The sequence below is a fragment of the Chlamydotis macqueenii genome, chromosome 12 (assembly GCF_036417535.1).
Source record: "Chlamydotis macqueenii isolate bChlMac1 chromosome 12, bChlMac1.mat, whole genome shotgun sequence".
NCBI lineage: Eukaryota > Metazoa > Chordata > Aves > Otidiformes > Otididae > Chlamydotis > Chlamydotis macqueenii.
In genome coordinates, this window is record NC_141567.1 from 10,608,340 (window position 1) to 10,625,897 (window position 17,558).

The 17,558-nt window shown below is 41.9% G+C and overlaps 1 protein-coding gene across 1 annotated transcript in view; it reads left to right on the top strand.

Moving 5' to 3' along the window:
- Positions 1-17,558, top strand: part of HDGFL3 (HDGF like 3) — a 39,577-nt gene that overhangs the window by 8,051 nt on the left and 13,968 nt on the right. Inside the window, exon 2 of the mRNA XM_086756975.1 lies at positions 15,114-15,190. Coding sequence (XP_086613101.1) covers positions 15,114-15,190 — 77 coding nt within the window. The remainder of the gene's footprint in view (positions 1-15,113; positions 15,191-17,558) is intronic.

A 17,558-nucleotide genomic window follows, 5' to 3' on the forward strand; every position in this document is an offset into this window, starting at 1 on the left:
TTTGGCTGAAGCACAATAGGATCAACTAGAGTAAACAGTTATTTGAAAGATTCCAAGAAATGTTTGGCAGACAAGCGAGTGTCATGAGGTAAAGCTTCTAAAACTTAAAGAAGGAAATAGGTCCTTGCTTCCTCTTCTTGGGAAGGTCTCTGCATTACTGGCTTTGCACATCTGAGATTGTTTCATCCAGTGTAGCAGCTAATTCTAAACTTGATACAGAAATTGGAAATTAACTGCAGATTCATTTCCAGTTTTCCTTTCTTCTACTCAGACTATTTGACATGACAGTCTTGATAATACTTTTCCCTGAGGGGTATATGAAACTTGGCTTTGATGGGGTTTGTTGCTGTTGTTGTTTTATGTTATTTTTTTCTCCCAGAAAACAAAAGGAAGGTAAGAAATTTGAGTAAATACTACAGCATCTTAACAAAACAAAGAACTTCGCATGTTATGATACAGTTCCTGTTGCCCCATTCTGAAGTTCCCCATCCTTGAAATGGTCTCAGGTCAGCCCAGATATTATCCTTGGCATCACTGCTGCTCCAAAAAGACACAAAATGTTCTTGTATTTCAGAAGGATTTAGTCTGTCTCCTGGCCTTTTGTAAAGCCCTCCTGAAATCTGAAAATACTTTCAGAGTCAACATAAAGGGAGGAGATGATGTTGTACAGTGCTCTGGGTAGTCCAAAGTTAGAAGGGACAGGTGTCCATAGACTTTGGTCTCTGCCTTGGAAAAGTACATTTAAATCTTTTTCAGTTTTCCATTAGCAGACTGAAAGGATAATCAGCATACATCTGTAGCCCTGAAAATGCAAACTGGAAACAACTGTTTATTTTGCCTTGCAGCAATACGTAAAAACCTAGAGAGAGGCTGTTTGCCAGCTCTAGTTTGGCTGATTGAATAGAAGACATCATATAACAAAAGAGGAAAAACAGGGCAAGAAATGTCATACCCCAAAGAATTTCTTTAAGACCATCAGTTAACAAAGCATCCTACTTACAGCAGAGTAAGTAGGGCTGGGGAAGAAGGAAAAAATTCCAGACTGTAGGGACCTTCCAGGTATCACTGTGGTGTCACCGATGTCAACTAGGAAACTGTGTCAGCCTTTAAAGTCAGTAGCTTTGTACTCCTTGGGCTTGGAAAGCACCTACGAGTGAAGCTACTTACAAGGCAGAAAGTAAAAATGCACTGAGGCCATGAGTAGAAGAAACTAAGTCTGGGAGAGCTCAGGAGACAATTGCACAATAATCCAAACCATTTCTGGGAATCAATCCCATATCAGACTGAGTTACTAAATGTACTAAATATAAATCCATATTGAAACTTAATAATAACATAGGGAGTGACCTTACAGAGATACGTAGCATCAGTCTGGAGATGCAATCCAGAAACAGGAAAGTACAGATAGAAGAGCAAATGCTATAGTTGCAAAGAACAATTCTGGAGTTACTCTCCTTCCCTGGATATGTTTATGTGTTTTCCGTAGAAAGTTGTTGGATACAAGCAGCTCTTTTTTGCTAGTTTTTCTTTAGCACCACAAATCTTACATTTTACAGTGTTCCGGCCTCCATGAAGGGGATACTGTGAACCCCTTCTTTTAATTCTGGGAGGACAGGGTATCTTTTTCAGCTGGAATCTTAGCCTGTGAAGAAAAGAAGAATCCAGGTCTCCCTCTGTCACTGGCTGTTACCCTAGTCCCTAACCTATTGTTTGGTAACTAGGAGGCAGTTCCTCCAGCTCCTCTCCACGTATCCTTTGGGAAAACTTTAGATGTAGGGCACTTACCACCTTTTCTATGGCCCATATCAGTATCTTCCTGTTGCAGCAGCTGTGGGGTGGGGGACAGGAAGGCACTGATGGAGTGGCCTTTAGACCTGCATGTGCCTTGGGTTGGCGGCCATCCTGACATAGCAGCACAAGATGATGCCAGAAAGCTGTGCCTCAAAAGGAGGTTTGTGTCCTTCCTCCTCTCAAGTTTTGTCTTTCTCTTTCCTACCACTTGTGCAGAGACCACCCAAGCACAATGGCTGAGGAGGGCTCCACAGCCGGCAGGCACGGGGGGCTGTGATTTGTACTGCATAGCAGAAGTGATGCCGTCCATGCATGATCTGCCTTCCTTCCTTGGGATATAATTTATTATTCATCACCGTATGTAAATCAATCCCTCCAGCCCCACTGATTGCTTTTTGGTGTGTGTGCGTTGACATAAATATCTATGTGTTTTTCTTTAGCTTCCTTGAACTTGTTAGCAGCCTGTATGGCAATGTCCCGCACAGGGCCGAAATAACTGTCCTGGGTGCGGTCACACCACGTGAGGGTTGTCTGCCAGCTCTCTGGCAGGATGTGTGTTTGCATATGGGGATTTCTGCATATTGCCTTGACCTTTGCAGCACATTGGTTGTTCAAATGTAACTTGTGGTCCACTATTGGCTTCCTGTAGTATTACTGCTTCCAGCTTTCTCTCTCTTACATTGCCAATCCTTTTTCCCAGATGTTTTAGCTTTTTCCTTTTGCAAACTAAAATTTCAGTTTAGTTGCAGCTCGTATTTCTCACAGATCCAGGACTCTGTGAGTCAGTTGTCATATTGGTTTTACCATCACTGGGTGTAGTGAAGTGACTGCATGTTTATACATACATACGTATGAGCAAAAGAGACTCTCTTTGTCTTAATATTTGCAAAGGTTCCCAGCTTGCTGTCCCAGATGCGTCTTCCAGAACATGGAAGAAGTTGTTCAGTGAGGCAGATCCTGGCAAGGAATACACCTAAGCAAAGCATCTCATGCCAGGCACTATGCCCTACTGTAGTGGCATCTTCTGTCATCTTTTTCTTAAACGAATTAGTTGCTAGTTGGTTTTCAGCCCAGATGTCACTGTTTCCATCTGAGACAGTGTAAATTTGTATTTCTGCAAGGATTTATTCAGACACTATTATCTGGAATCCAATTAGGTAGCATTCATTCAGGATTAATCACATGTGGAAGTGTTTGCAGAACTGAGGTTCCTGCGTTCTTAGCAGCGTACTATTACCACTGTGTTTCATTAGCCTCCAGCGGGCACGTGCTTGGGCATCTCCTGTGTTCTAGGAGTAGCCCTGCGCAGATCCACTGCAGGGCTGGAGGTTTGCTCTCCTGGTTGTTATGGAATAGCAGAAGGAAGATGATACCTATCCCATTGGTTTGCTCTCTGCAGACCATGTCCCAAAGGCAGTGAATGAGTTCGACTGCATAAAGGTCCTTGATTTCAATAAAACTGCTTACATGTGTGCTGCCGTGCCTGTAGAAACATAAAGTAGGACCACAGCCTAAGGGAGAAAGACATTCATCTTAAAAAAGAAAAAAAATAAAAGATGACATTCCTTACTGCAGTGCCTCTCCAAATACCAGGGCTTTTGAAAGATATTAGTGGTGCAGCAAACTCAACAGATAATTCTTTTCATATGGTGTCTGGATCAGGTGACTCGCATATGTTCACATTTTCAGGTACCCCTTTTGCTGCTTTTTATCAGGAGTTATTTTTCAAAATCTTCCTCCTGTGCAAACTTTATTTTTCTTTGTCACAGTCAGTGTTTCTATCACAGCTTTTAGACGAAGGTAGCATAAAGTTCTTAAGTCTTGTGGTTAGAATTTTAATGTCTGCAAAGATATATCACCAGTAGTAAGCTTGTTCTATCTGTTAATGTTTTGTTTTCTTTGCATTTATTTGAGAGACTCTGCTTTGGAGCTTTTTATTGTTGTTAAAGGAGTGGGTCAGTTTTCTGAGCAGGTTTTTTGAATTGGTACTTCAGGTAAAATGACAAGAATTCCTTGTTAAAAGATGAAAGCAGATTAGAGAAGACACGTTTGTCAGACAGGGCTCTTCAGCATTAAAATGCTGTGAATGTTTTCTCCTTATCTTTTGGAAGATGTTTTATGCCATCTCCTGCCTTACAAATGAATGGATTCACCTGCGTATATAATTGCCATGTTATTGTGCTGGATGGGATCTGATCGTACAAAGACAATGGCTTTGTTTATGCTGCCAAACTGTATGCCCAGCTGTGCTTGCAGGATCAAGCGTCTAGCTGTTAAGTTTCTAGAAGCCCATAATAATCAAGATTTTAGTGGCAATATGTTAAGAGAAACACCAGCTTCTTTAGCACATGTGGGAGCAAGGGGAACGAATGAGAAGCTTCTGCTTTTTCTGAAACATTTGCTGCTAGATGAAGGCGATAGTTTACTTGTTTGTCAAATGTCACCAGTACAGTTGACCTGGTGTAATAACAGGGGTGTCAGGGTTGTCTCCAAGGCAGATGTATTGAAAAGGACTGCCGTCATGAATGCTACATGTGAGACAGAATTGGGGATCTTGACCATTAAAAGCAGTCTGAGCTAAAACTCTCTGGTTGTGGAGCTTGGTTTGGACACGTCATGTGTCAACAGTGTGTTAAAAAGTAAAGGCAAGTGACAGAATTAAAATTTTTATTATTGACTGAAAGGCTTTTGGTTGGATTTTGTTGATTTGTAGGAGGTGTATTTAAACACTGTCTGGATCCTAGGATAAATTTGTATGAGCAGCATTCCCTAATGTCCTTCCTAGTTCCAGATGTGTGTCTCACTAACCAAGTTCCTTTTTATGTGTAATTGCCTTTTCCCAGTTATTTGCACAATATGAGTCAGAATAATATGCTATTTCTTTATAGCTGCTTTTTAAAACAAAATGGTAACCTGATTTAAAACATTATTTTTTACTGAGCTACTAAGGGAGAGTGCTAAGCTGTCATGCTTAGTATGGATGCCATTCCTGATTCAGAGGTAGAGTGTTTTAAAAATTTAATATGAATGTAGGCGGGAAAACAACTATTAGAGTTCCACACATGTAATTTGTCCCTTAACAGCCTGTATCCTTTAAAATCATCATTCCTTTAAAATTAATCTTCTGATTGCCTCTCTAAGTCCAGAGAGAGAGCAATGGCCAGAAGACCTTGGTGGTGTTTAGAGAAGGAAAGTTAGAGAAGATCAGAGACTTCTGGAAGAAAACAGATTCCAGTCCAAACTTTGTGACTTCTGTAATATAACTGCAGCTGAGTCACTAGGTTTTGTAGATAACTCATGTTCATGGAAACACTGTATTCTGAGAGGTAATCTCTTAGACATACCTCATACACCTAATCAAGTTAACTTACTGGATAGAAAGAAAGGATGTTAGAAAGTCATTCTTAATCCTACAAGTATATAAACATGTAGGCAACTTCAAGCCCATGATTGATCCATGTGAATCAAAAGAGAGTAGTCACATGCTTAAAACTCATTTAGTGTTTATGGTGTAAAATATATTTTTTAGAATAATGGGCATGCCACCCTGGCAAGTCTGGTCACTACCATATTGATATATTCATCTTGTCTCTCACATTCATACCACTTACATCTCAAAAAATCTATCTTTTTGTCTTTCATCATGTTTTTATTATTTCATTTGAGTAATTTTTTTCTAACATGACTTAGTAATTAGGATTTAAGTTTGTAGATCTGCATGTACATAATGGAGTGCTTTGTATATTTTTATATAAAGAGTTTCATTCCTGTAAGCTGCTGCTTGAAATTTATTTTATTTTACTTTTTTGAGGAAAATGCTCATTTTGACAAATAAGATTGTTAATCTTCTGGGGACAATTTTGGTCAAAACTAAATGAAAACTCATCGGAGGTTTTGGAAGCAGAAAAACAGGCAGGTGGGGAGGAGTGTGACTTGGCTTGGAAAAGTCTCTGAGTCTCTTTAGGCAGACAGATTAAAATTCCTAAGAGTTTAACCCAGACTGAGGGACTTTGCAAAGAAGGTATTTCACAGTGTAATGACAGCTCCTGGAAATCTGAGCAGAGATTGAAAGCAAACCCAGTAAAAATACCAAAGTTGGTCCGTGTGGTGCACAGAGACTAATGCGACTCCACGAATCTCTTTTCATTCCATGGTTTTAGCGACCCAGTTGGCACAGGCAAAAGTTCCATCTTAGCAAAACAGCCTGCCAGTTTAATTGGTTGTTTTGTACCATAGGTGGTGGCTGAGGCTGTGGGAGTAATGGAAACAAGTATTTAGGGGCAGTTGTTAGGTTTATAGCGACCTTAGGCTTTCTACAGGTGCTGAGCTCTTCTGCAGGTACAAGTTTGCAGTTTGTCAGCAGAGTAAACAGGAAAACCTGCCTTTGAAAAATTGTTGCAAATCACTCAATTTCATTGGCATTGCAATTAGATTTCACTGCTTCTCATTCCCCCCGATTGTGCGCATGTTGTTGTACGTGTTAGTTGCATCATAACAAAATAACTGGCCTGTGTGCCAGTGATGCTGTACTTACCCCATAGCCCCAAAATCTGGACTGAGGCCTCTCCCCTGCTGATTCCCAGTCCACCATTTTCACATGAGCACCCTGAGTGCTGTGATTTGGTGCCCTGACCGTGCCTGTGCTTCTGCGGTCCTCAGCACCAGGATGCAGTGTCTGTTCGGGGACCTCTGCCATGCTCGGTGTCTCCAGAAGATCCCTGTTTGTGTGGCTGCTGCGCTGTGTACACAGCTCAGCTGGCGCAGACTGCCTGTGCCTGCTAAAAGGTGGGTGGGTAATAGGTAAATTGGTTTATGATACTGTGAAACAGAGGTTTATATTTTGAAGTAGTTGCTTAATTTCTGCAAATAGATATTCTGGTGTGAATACATACACTCAGGTATTTAAGGCTTTATGGTCTGTGGGTCCACAGAGAGCAGCGTAATGAAGCCATGTACACGCTTAGCTGTGTCTCCATTCCCTCTGGAGGACTGGTCAGGACACTCGTGTAGTCTCATCTCTTCTGCTGCAGTCAAACCTCAGAGGGTTGCAGGACACTAAAAATGTTCTGTGCTTTTAAGGGATGAAGATTTTGTGTTCCTTCCCCACGTAACAGTAAGCATTTTTTTCTATGCAGGCACTTGTTCAGTCACAAGGAGTGTTTCAGTCCCCTGGTATTATACTCCTTAGCTGCAACTGACGGTAACAAAACAGGTCACAGAGGAGACAAGCAGGAAGGTTTTCTGTACCCAAAGGCCCAGATGATAGCTGCAACCTCCAGAGCGTCAAGCTTGAATCCTCCCTAGCAGGAGCCCGCGGGCTGCAGCAAGTGAAGCAGATTGTTCCCTTCTTTGTCTCTAGTATGTTTGTGTTCACCCTGACGCAAACTGGAGGCTTGTATTCTGGGACCTGCAGCCTCCATCGATCACATTTCCTTACTCAAAATAATTTTAGCCACAAGCTGTAATGTCAACAGGGTTTTGTGTACTTTGTGGGAAGCTGGACCAAATACTGCACGGAGACGCTCAGTGTTCTTCAGCCTGGAGATACTGTGCCAATCCAATTTTTTTAACTTTTGGGGAAGTAAATTACGTTGGAAAAGAAATAGTCAATTAAGCCAGCCAAGTCTAGGAGACTGCAATCTTCCAGAAATTCACTTACCTTTTGGCTTTAAGTGTGCCAATATGGGTATAAGGACTAGTAACGCTTCTTTTAATAAAGGCTTGGACAGTGGAATATGGAGCTTGGGATATGGGGAACAGATGAGCCTCAAGTATAGAATTTGGTTGTGTATATTTGACCAAATGTCAACGCTGTGGGCAGGCTGCATCTGATTGAAGAGGTTTTGATAAAGTTGGCTGGACAAAAAAAATCTGATCTCATTAATATAACATTTTTCCTTAAAAACAAACAAAATCAATGAAATAGTACAATTCTAGTGTAAATATTAGAAGGCCAAGAAGTATTCCTCAGTCTAATGAGTTCTTACACCATTCATCCACTATTTCTGGCAGATGTGATATGGAAGGTGGCAGGGTTTGTCTGAGCACATCTGATTCATACCAGATGATGTTTCATGTCCCTTTGGCTTATAAGAAAAGAGTGATGGGAGAGAAATATGGTGTTTGTGAATGTGCAGTCCCTAAAATTTGTCATTTGTTGATGTCTTGACTGGTTAATTTGTTTTTATTTGCTGCATGTCTTCCGAATACATTTTTGTATGTGCATTTCTTGCACACTTCTGTATTTCAAGACAAAACTATTTGTAGTAAGATGATAAAGTAGGATAACCAGATTTTTTCATCAGAAACTGCTTTCATTTGGTGTTAGTGAGCTCAGTGTGGTTTGCTCAGGTGCATTGCAAACAGTGTTTTGATATCTGAGGAATAATTCAGACAAAGGAGAATCAAGCTTCACTATGCTTAAAGGGAAGGAAAGTAAACACAAAATGCCTCAGAGCTGGCAATATTTGTTGAAAATGAACAACCTCTCCCCACCCATCCACAAATAAAAAGTAGTTTTATGAGCCATGAAACTTCTTTTTTCTCTGGCTTGCCTTTATGTGGAGTCCCTGTTTTCTGATGTTTGGGTTGAGCCTGCATTGCAAGCTGTCTCTCAGCATATGGACTACTTGTCTGTCCATCTTCTGATCACAAAATGGAAATGTAATATCTCTTTGGCCTTTCTCCTTTTGTCTGGTTTGGCAAAATTGTCTGATGTGTTCCTGAGTTATTGCAGGTAAGAGCTGGACTGAAAATAGTGTGATCGCATCCTTTCCTTTCCTTAGGGAACAGACTGGGGAAAAAAAAATCCGACTGGTAGCACCATTGCTTCACTCACAGTGTCAAGGAAATGCTTCATTTGGAGAAAAAGGAGCATTTTTACAGCAGTCTAACTTTGGGGTGTGCTCACTGGGAAGATTACAGTTTGGTTACCTGAAATCCTCCTCTGGCAGAGCTGGAAGTATTTGTTATTAGTAATAGCCAGCATTTTAGTAGTGGACCTTGAGTGCCTTGTAAGGGGAACAGTAGCATAGCCCCCATTTGTAGAAGTGAGACTGAGGGAGATGCAGTGCTGTGCCCAAGGTCACCCCAGAGGCCAGTGGCAGAGAGAGAACTCGGCTTTGTATCCCCTGGTCTCCTCCTCTGACCGTCTTCTGTCCAGCAGCCATGAAAGCTCACAGAGGACTTGAATCACATGAATAGATCTGTTATCTACAAAGTCATGCATATAGATACCAGTCACGCAGAACTAAGCTTTGGCTCTATTTTCATACTGAAGATTAAAGCAGCTCTGCAGAAAGTGTATTTCAACTTTCTGTCTCAAAAATATGCTGTTAATTAGGAATGTAAAGGGGCTGAACTCAGCTGCAAGACTGCTGATCTTTCCTAGTGAGACACTGCCTGCCAGCATTGTTTGGACTCCAACTAACCCTTCATTGTCTTCTATCTTGTTGAGGTCCTGAGCATGCACAGAAAAAAAAAGGAGGATTGATGTCTTTATATTGTCATTTCTGGCTGTCTGCAGGATACCCTTCAGCCATTTTCAGCAGTGCTCAAAAGTATGCTCTGCTGTTTTTAATATTGTTTTTGCTTTTTGTTTTTGCTGGTGGCACTCTTCCATGCCCAGAGACTTTTTTAATTTTTACTTTTGTAGCTGTGCAACTCCACCTTATTAAGCTGGATTCGGCTTCTAGTCTCACCCTTCACAGGGTTATCTTTTTTAATGGGTGAAAAAGTGCATATGCCAGCATTCCACACTAAAAGTTCTACTATGTGATGTACATCAGCAAAGGAGTTGTGCTCTGCTTCAAATATCATATAGTCCCGATAAATAAGAGAAAAATTCTGCAGTCTCAAATCAGCTTTAGTTGGATTGCTCTTCAGTTTAAGTACTACAGAATTTGAGTCACAGTTTTTAGCCTGAAGGAGGCTGGAATTTTTTCTCTTTTTTTTCCCACATTTTAGGATACTCTGGGGAAAAAAAAAATATTTTACATTTTACAGAACAGTATTTTAAATAATGGTTTAGAAAAGATACTGCCATACTGCTGACTCCCAGTAGCATTAGCTATTAAAAAGCATATTAAATCCATCTGAATAAAAACATTGTAGAAAAGCAAAATATCCTATTTTAATAATGGATTTGGAAGAGTATTGCTTTTATCCATCTAGAGTTTTGCTAATAATCTAACTGCAGAAGATCAAGCTGCTTGCATATGTTGGGCAATAATAAGCAACTTGAACCACTTTCCAGCAAAAAATACTATGGGCCTTTGCTCGACTGCTGTGCAGTGACTCCAGGGATTTCAGTGAGAGATACTGATCTCTGCAATGCTTCTGTGTGCTTTTGCCAATCAAAGGCATTTCCAGTATGTCAAAACAATCAGTGATTACTGCTCTGCAGTTTTAATTCCCTCTTTTTGCAAAATAAAAGGACTTGTTCTTGTGGTTTCAATGCCCATATAAGCAGCTCTGCATGCTGAAGTAAAGCTTTCTTTTCTGTACGCGTGCACCTGATTTTTTTTTTCAATGTAAAATTCTGTTGGAAAATAATGGAACAGGATCTGTTTCGAAAGCCACTCTGACAGCCTGGAATTCCTGCTTCTGAGCAGCAGCTTATCCACAGCACAGAGATTTTGTGATAGCCATACAACATGACACCTGCTGTCCCTCCAAGTGGAAGAAGGCGCATCTGGGATGCCCTTCTGCCTTGATGGGCAGAACTGCCCCTTTCTTCACTGCTGCAATAACGTAAACCTCCACAGAAAGCTGCTTTCCATAGACAAGCAGAGAGACAAAGCTTGCCATTTTCTCCGTGTCTCGGAGAGACATGTTTCCCATTTTGCAGGGAATGAATGCAGAGCTCCGCAGAGCAGAACACCCAGGAGGGGGTGCAGCTTCCCCTGGCTCTGCACCAGCCCTCCCAGCGAGCTCCTCCGCCTCTCTGGAATATGCCACGTTATCCTATGGGCAGGCACGGGGATGATTTGTGCTTCTGGGAGCCACTGTTCTCGGATGGCGGCTCTGCGCTGTCTTTCCTTGTGGGGCTACGGCTCTGCAGCTGCAGTCCAACCCACCAAGCCAGTGCCTCTCTCCCCAGGGTGCCTAACCTCATGGCAACTGGGAAGAAGGTGTTGCCGTATGAGTACTGCCAAACCCACCCTGTGAGAACCAGTTGAAATACTACCTGAGAAGTCAGCGATTACTCAGCACCACTGAGAGCAAAATATTCAGGCTGCATATGCATCCCTGCCTGTAAACTACAATGGAAGGAGGCAGATTTCTTGCTTGCACGTTGGTAGCCCCTAGCAACACCATTTGATAAAACCCTGCTCTGGTTTCAGAGGTCCAAGCTGAATTTTCTCTTCAGTGTTCCTGACCCTAGAAGCCTGACATTTGTTTACCGAAAAAAAAAGCACAGTTATATCTTTAAAGCTCTGCTGCTTGGTTGGCAAACAAATGCTGGGAAGTGCAGCTCTGCTGAGGTTGTGCAAAAAGAAAGCAATTGTTATTCATTAAGCAGATGACAGCAACGGGAGCAAAGGGGATAAAACTCGAAATCTGAAACCACCTGCTTTAATTTTAGCCATAATTGAAGCGGCTGCCCATGATGCTGCTGATGCACATATCGAATTTGCACGCCATGCGCTGCTCTCACTGATTCCAGTGGCAGCAAGCTCCAGCCCGTGGTCTGCTCGGGTTCGGGAGGGGATGAATCTCTGGTTTGATTGCAGGTTATAACAGGCGCTTTAGGATCTGTTTGTTTCCTTCCAGGAGCAAAATGCAGTCGCTGTCTGGCTCTCTGATAGACAGATGCTTTAGTCATTAGTGAGGTTTCTGTGACTACAGCACTGTGTCCTAGTACGGGTGCACTTATCTCTCTTGTTCCCGGTTCGAAGCAGCGATGCTTTCCTCGCTCACGCGCTCGCTCTCTTTCTCTCCCTCTCTCTCCGTCTTTGATCTTGCTAATATGGGGGAAAATATCAGATCCAAATCTTCAGCATATTTAACCAAAACATCTTGCAGGATGGGAATAAATTGTGACTGAGTGCAGCAGCAGGGGGCTGCCGTATGGTTGCTTGTACTGCTTGCTTGCTGTTACTGCAAAACAGCAGCATCGTCAGGGAGCCCTGGGATTGTGCTGCAGCTAAATAAGCTCTTCAGGGCTCAGCATTCACAGAGGGCTAGGGTGGTTTTGCTGGGAATGGGTGGACAGTGCAAAGCTCTCCTTTCATGGTCTCTAATGCAGGGATTTGCATGAAACAGGTAAAAAGGGAAGAGATCTCTCCTAATGGCACAGAGGGTCTCATCCTTCACTAAATTCCCTGGAGTTTTTGCCACGGAGTCAAATGGCCATAAGATAGCACTGTCACTTCGCGTTCAACCTCATTACAGTACCAATGACATAAGCCTGAGAGCTGGGGAGCTCACAGCAAAATCGGTGAAGGCAGGAAAAGTCTTGACCTTCAGCAGTGAACTGTTAGAGTGGGAGCATTAACGGCCCATCCTTGAGCTGTTTAGTGCAGATTTATACTCTATGTGTTTGTATGTGTACACCAACTTGCAAAAGCTATGAAAAGCTTTTTTATGGTTTCCTATGATGATACGTAGTGAGGGGGGATATTCAGATGACTAAAGAAATATGCCACAAAATGGGGAGCAGGTGAGCTGTGCGACAGATCTGTGTGCTGTCCTTTGTCGATTTGGTGCTGCTCCTTACCTAACAGTATAAAGTGCTGGGAATACGATGTGAGGCTTAACTCCACTTGGGATGTTGCTTAGGAGAAGATCCTCACTGCATTGGAGCATAGCACGTTGTGTGATGTAAGATCCCCATTCCCTTTGATCAGCGTTCCCTACGAAGCATGTCTTCATTCCTCCGCTTTACTGATCATTTACAGCTGTTCGCATTATTTCATGAGAAATTCTTAAAGGGCTGAGACAGTAACTGGACTGCGCCGTTCTGTAATGCAGCCCAGAGCTGGTGCCGCGTTTCAAGAGGCCAAATGAGATTCACACTCAAGTCCCAGCAGACATTGTTCGTCTCCATCACGGGAGTCCACATTTTTCTGGGGTCTAATCTCTGGACATCTTCCTTGTTGTGATGAAGATGGCTATGGCATCCAGACAGCTGAGGTGTATTACCCCTGTGCTCGGTAAACTGCCAGCACGGTGGTTTTTGATCTAAGGTGTAGAAAATTCCATCTTTAAGCAAGCATAAAGTGTGTTGCAGAGTGGGTCGTACTGTCTCCCTGACTTGCTCTCAGTTTGTAAAGTGAGTTATAGTGTTTTTCCCCTGCAGACCTTTTCTCGTTGTTATAGTCTAATACCTGTATTTAAATAATGAATTAATGAGCAAATAACCACATTATGGGCACTTACAAACAAATAGTTAATGTCAGAAAATAATGAGTTCTATAAAAAATATCTTTGGCAGTCTTTCCTCTGTGTATTTCTGGTGATGAAGAGGACACCAAACAGCCTGTCACGTCATTTCAGTTCCTTCTTACACACAGCTGAGCCACAAGTGAATGCGCACTTCAGTCTTCACCAGTGTGTATCTTCCTTCTGTGTGCATTTAAGTAACAGATTCTCCTTTTATTTATCAATTCATTAGCTTTTTTAAGTAAAAGAAGTTTTTTGGGTAATTGCTGTGCCCGCAAGGCATGTGACACCTCTGTCATGGATTGTCTCCTGCAGACTGTGGTGGGCAGTGAGTGCACGGTGACACATGGCCCAGTGTGCCAGAGTCCCACCATCCACACCCCCGAGTCGTGCCAGAGGAAAGAAACAGGGAATGGTTTGGAAATGCGCTTATATCCCCTGATTTTGGCATAGCTTGAGAGAATGCTCCTCTTAGACCTAGAAGACAGGCATCCATTTCTTTCACAGAAAGGAGTCCTGTGATGTTACAGCTCCACATGTGGCTCTGGTTTCTCTGTCCCCAGTGGATGTCCTTGCAGAAAGACCAAAAGGACTTGAATTCTTATGAAAGCTTGTACTCCTTTGAGAGCTACGTAGCCAGCAGATGCTTTACAGTGAAAGAGAACATCCTTTGAAAACAATCTGGTGTTTATTAATCAACAAAAAATCAGTGTTTGGGGTCCTTCAGCAGGAAAAGAGAAGGAAAGCAGATGTTGGCCTGGCCTCCTGAGTGAAAACATGCAGGTTGCATCCCCATGCTCTGCTGAGGAGCAGATTTTGTATAGTGTTGGTACGTCAGCACTTTGCTCTCAGTTCCAGTGACATTTGACAGGATTCAGTATGCTTATGTTGAGACTGAGCTGCATGAGACCCAGGCAGCAAGCCATACATCTGCTCTCTGGTGTTGCCCTGTAGATACCTAAATTCAGTAGGCTCCCCCTTAGCTGGAGAGTTCTCTAGACGCTTGATTTTAGACACCCACATACGCTCAGAAGTGCCATTTCTGGGAAGGCAGGCACTTAGATCTTATTTTAAGCTGTGTTTCTGGTTAATGTGACTAGGCACCTGGACTCTGTTATTTCTGTTGTGGAGGACTCAAAAATTAGATATGGACAAGACTAAGTCATGGGCCTAACCTCCCACCTCACGTCCAACACTCTCAGTCAGACATCGGAAGGTGGGGTCTAGGCACTGCGCAGCTGGAGGAGTTTGTCGCAGTCCCAGCTGTATCTTGGGAGAGCACCTCACCATCCCTCCCTTGGCTGTTCTGCAGCTGTATTTTGAAAAATAGGAGGCCAGGGATAAAATGTGAAACAAGAGATGGAGTACAGAGGGGAGCTGTGACCAAAAACAATTATTAGGGTGCTGCAGGGAAAGGAGAGTCCCAGGCCCTCCTCTCTGATGTGCGTTATGTATTTCACACTGGGTACCACCAGGAAGCACCGATGAGAGACTGTCCAGTTTTCCAGCTGCAGAGTCTCAGAAATGCCATCTGTTCTCCATTTGTTGCAGAAGTTATTTAGGTGGCTGTGTGAGACAGGCAGGATTACCCTCTGGGCTTGTGTACCTTTGATGAGGCAGCATTGAAAGTTAACACTTAAATTAAGCAGACTTGATTTTATTGCCTTGTGTATCATAATGCCCATGAAGTCATTAAAACTTTTTGTTGGCTCCTTGGTCTTTTGTTGTCTCCCTGTAGTATTTCTGTCATATGTTGACTTTGTATGAGCTGCTTGCATGAAAAATCAGGCAGCCGTCTTCCCTTCCCCGCCCCAGCACACAGTGGGACCTCCCAGGGGTGCAGGATACCTGCACTAGCCCTTCCATGGCTTCATAGGGATTCTTGGATGAGGGACACCGCATATGGGAATAATCCTTTTTCCATTTCTGTCTCACAGATTGATGAACTCCCCGAAGGAGCTGTGAAGCCTCCGGCAAATAAATACCCCATCTTCTTTTTTGGGACTCATGAAACGTAAGTGAATGAACATGATCCTTTCCTTTGAAAATGTATTCTTCCACTGCAGCTAACATCATCTGCACTGATTGTATTGGAACAAATCCCAACTGCTGCCATTGGGAGTCCTACGAGCCCAGTTCATTTGTATTAACACATGGAAGTGAATCCTGAAAGTAGGTGGGAATGCTGCTGCGTGGATGGTATACCATGGTCTAAGCATAAATAATAACCAGTTCCTGCATTTCCCATAAATAAAAGTGTTGGCATAAATTTATTAAAGGGTCATCTGAACTCAGATGCAGGGACAAAAATTCTTTACTTGGATGTACATGATAGCAGAGATCAGGCTGTTGTATTCAGACGCATTTGGGTTTGTGTCCTGTGTGAGAACTTGCCTGATAGTTTGTAAAATGAAAGGAAGCAGACCCCAGAGTCTCGCGCTGCCCTCACATAGCTTTAACACGTATGCATTCCTGTGAGGTGTGTGCTGGGGCTATTGGAGGATGGAGCTCTCTGCAGTGATGGAAGAACTGAGCTGGCTGAGCGCATAGGGAAAGGAAGGAATCAGAACAGAAAGGGTAAGTTAGGTGTCACAGTAATTGCTACAGAGTTTCAAAATTATATTGTATATGTCTGTATTTTAAACTGCATCTGAGGTAGTTAAAAACTAAATCACAGTTTCCATTTTGCCTGAAATGTTTACGTTTTAAAACTTTTCCTTCCCCACATGCAGGGAACATGTTTTCTGGAATTTCTTAAAAAATTGAAAAATTAAAAAATGAAATTCTGATTAATTGAATTTAAATTTAATTGTAGAGGTTTGAAGCTTTATTAAAAAATATTCTGTATTTTTTAATTTTAGCCTTAATATAGAACATCATAAGCCCCATAGCTCATAGATCACATTTTATTTTTAAAATCTTTAAAGAGAGTTTCTGCTTAATAAAGATCAAAGTAGCCTCTCTTTAGTTAAAATATTTCTTCCTATTGCTGTAATAAATCAACTTGATATTTTGATATATTGTGGTCTACTACTGCTATCGCAAAACAATCTAAAAAGAATAAAGTTCAGATAAACTTATAATGCTTTAAAATCAGAAACCAAAATGTAAATTTTTTTTAATGGAAACATTTTTCTTGACAAACATTTTGAGAAAAAAAATCTCTGACCACTTTTATTCTGAAATGAATTAATCCCAAGCTGTTAATCTCTTTTGGTTTGGATGTTGTTAGCCCATGATCTGACTGTAACATCTGAAACAGGAAAACAGTTTATAGTTACTACCTTCATAATCTAAAAGCATAACTGTTAAAAATGAACTGTAGATTGCAGCTCCTTAGTTTTAAAGCAGAGCGCTGGAAACTGTTATACTCTCCCAGCGGCAATTAAAGTATTTCAAACAAAGATGTAGACAATTTTTCCATGTTTACTGTACATAAAAGCTGTAGAAACATTTCCATACATTACTGTTGAGCTAAATTAAGGTAGCTCATGGTAAGTTTCATACCGTTTTCCTTTGTTATTTGTGTTAGAACTATTTGTATGTATTTTTGACAACACAGAGACATCTCTTAGTATTAGCAAAAGCATAGGTAAAATAATTTATTCAGATCCCTTGCTCTATTGTAGCCTTTAATATTAATGGGACATCTGTTAGTTTGGAAATCACTGTTTGGCTTTCAGGTAGAAATGCATTCTTGGCTTTGTAATTATATAATTGAGATATTTCTCAATGAGACAACTAAGTGTGGATACCATTCTGTCTCCTGTGTAGTTCAAAGGATGCTCTTTCCCCAAAGACTCGCCGTCCAGTGTCTTTAGCCACCAGTTGGCTCTGTGTTGGCAAACTTTTGGCCAGTGGGATTATTTAAGTGAATTAAACTTTGCACATTCATAAATGCTGGGAAGAATCAGAGCATAAATCAGGCATTGATCTGAGATAATGTTTACAGCAAGGAAGAAATATGATACTGTGATTAAGGTATTAGACTGAGACTGAAGAGAGTTGGGTTTTCCTCTGTACTCTGCTGTCAGTTTGAGTTTGACCTTGGGCAAATCTCTGTGCCTCAGCAGCTCGTCTGCAAAAAAGGGGCAACTTCCCAACCTCGAAGTACAAGAATAAATGTGTTGTAAATGGTGGAGCTTCGCAGTCCCGTGGTAATGGAGACCATAGAGTTAATGTTAATTGCAGAGACCATCAGGAAAGTAGGACAGTGATTATAGTGAAGGACACTGCGACTTGCACAGCTCCGGTCATTGGTGGCATAGAATCTTCCATGTGGGAATGAAGGGGTTTTTTTGCCTTCTCTGTTTTTAATTTAACTTGTGATTAGCCATCCCAGTACCGTGATACAGAGCACAGTAAACACTGGATCTAGATAC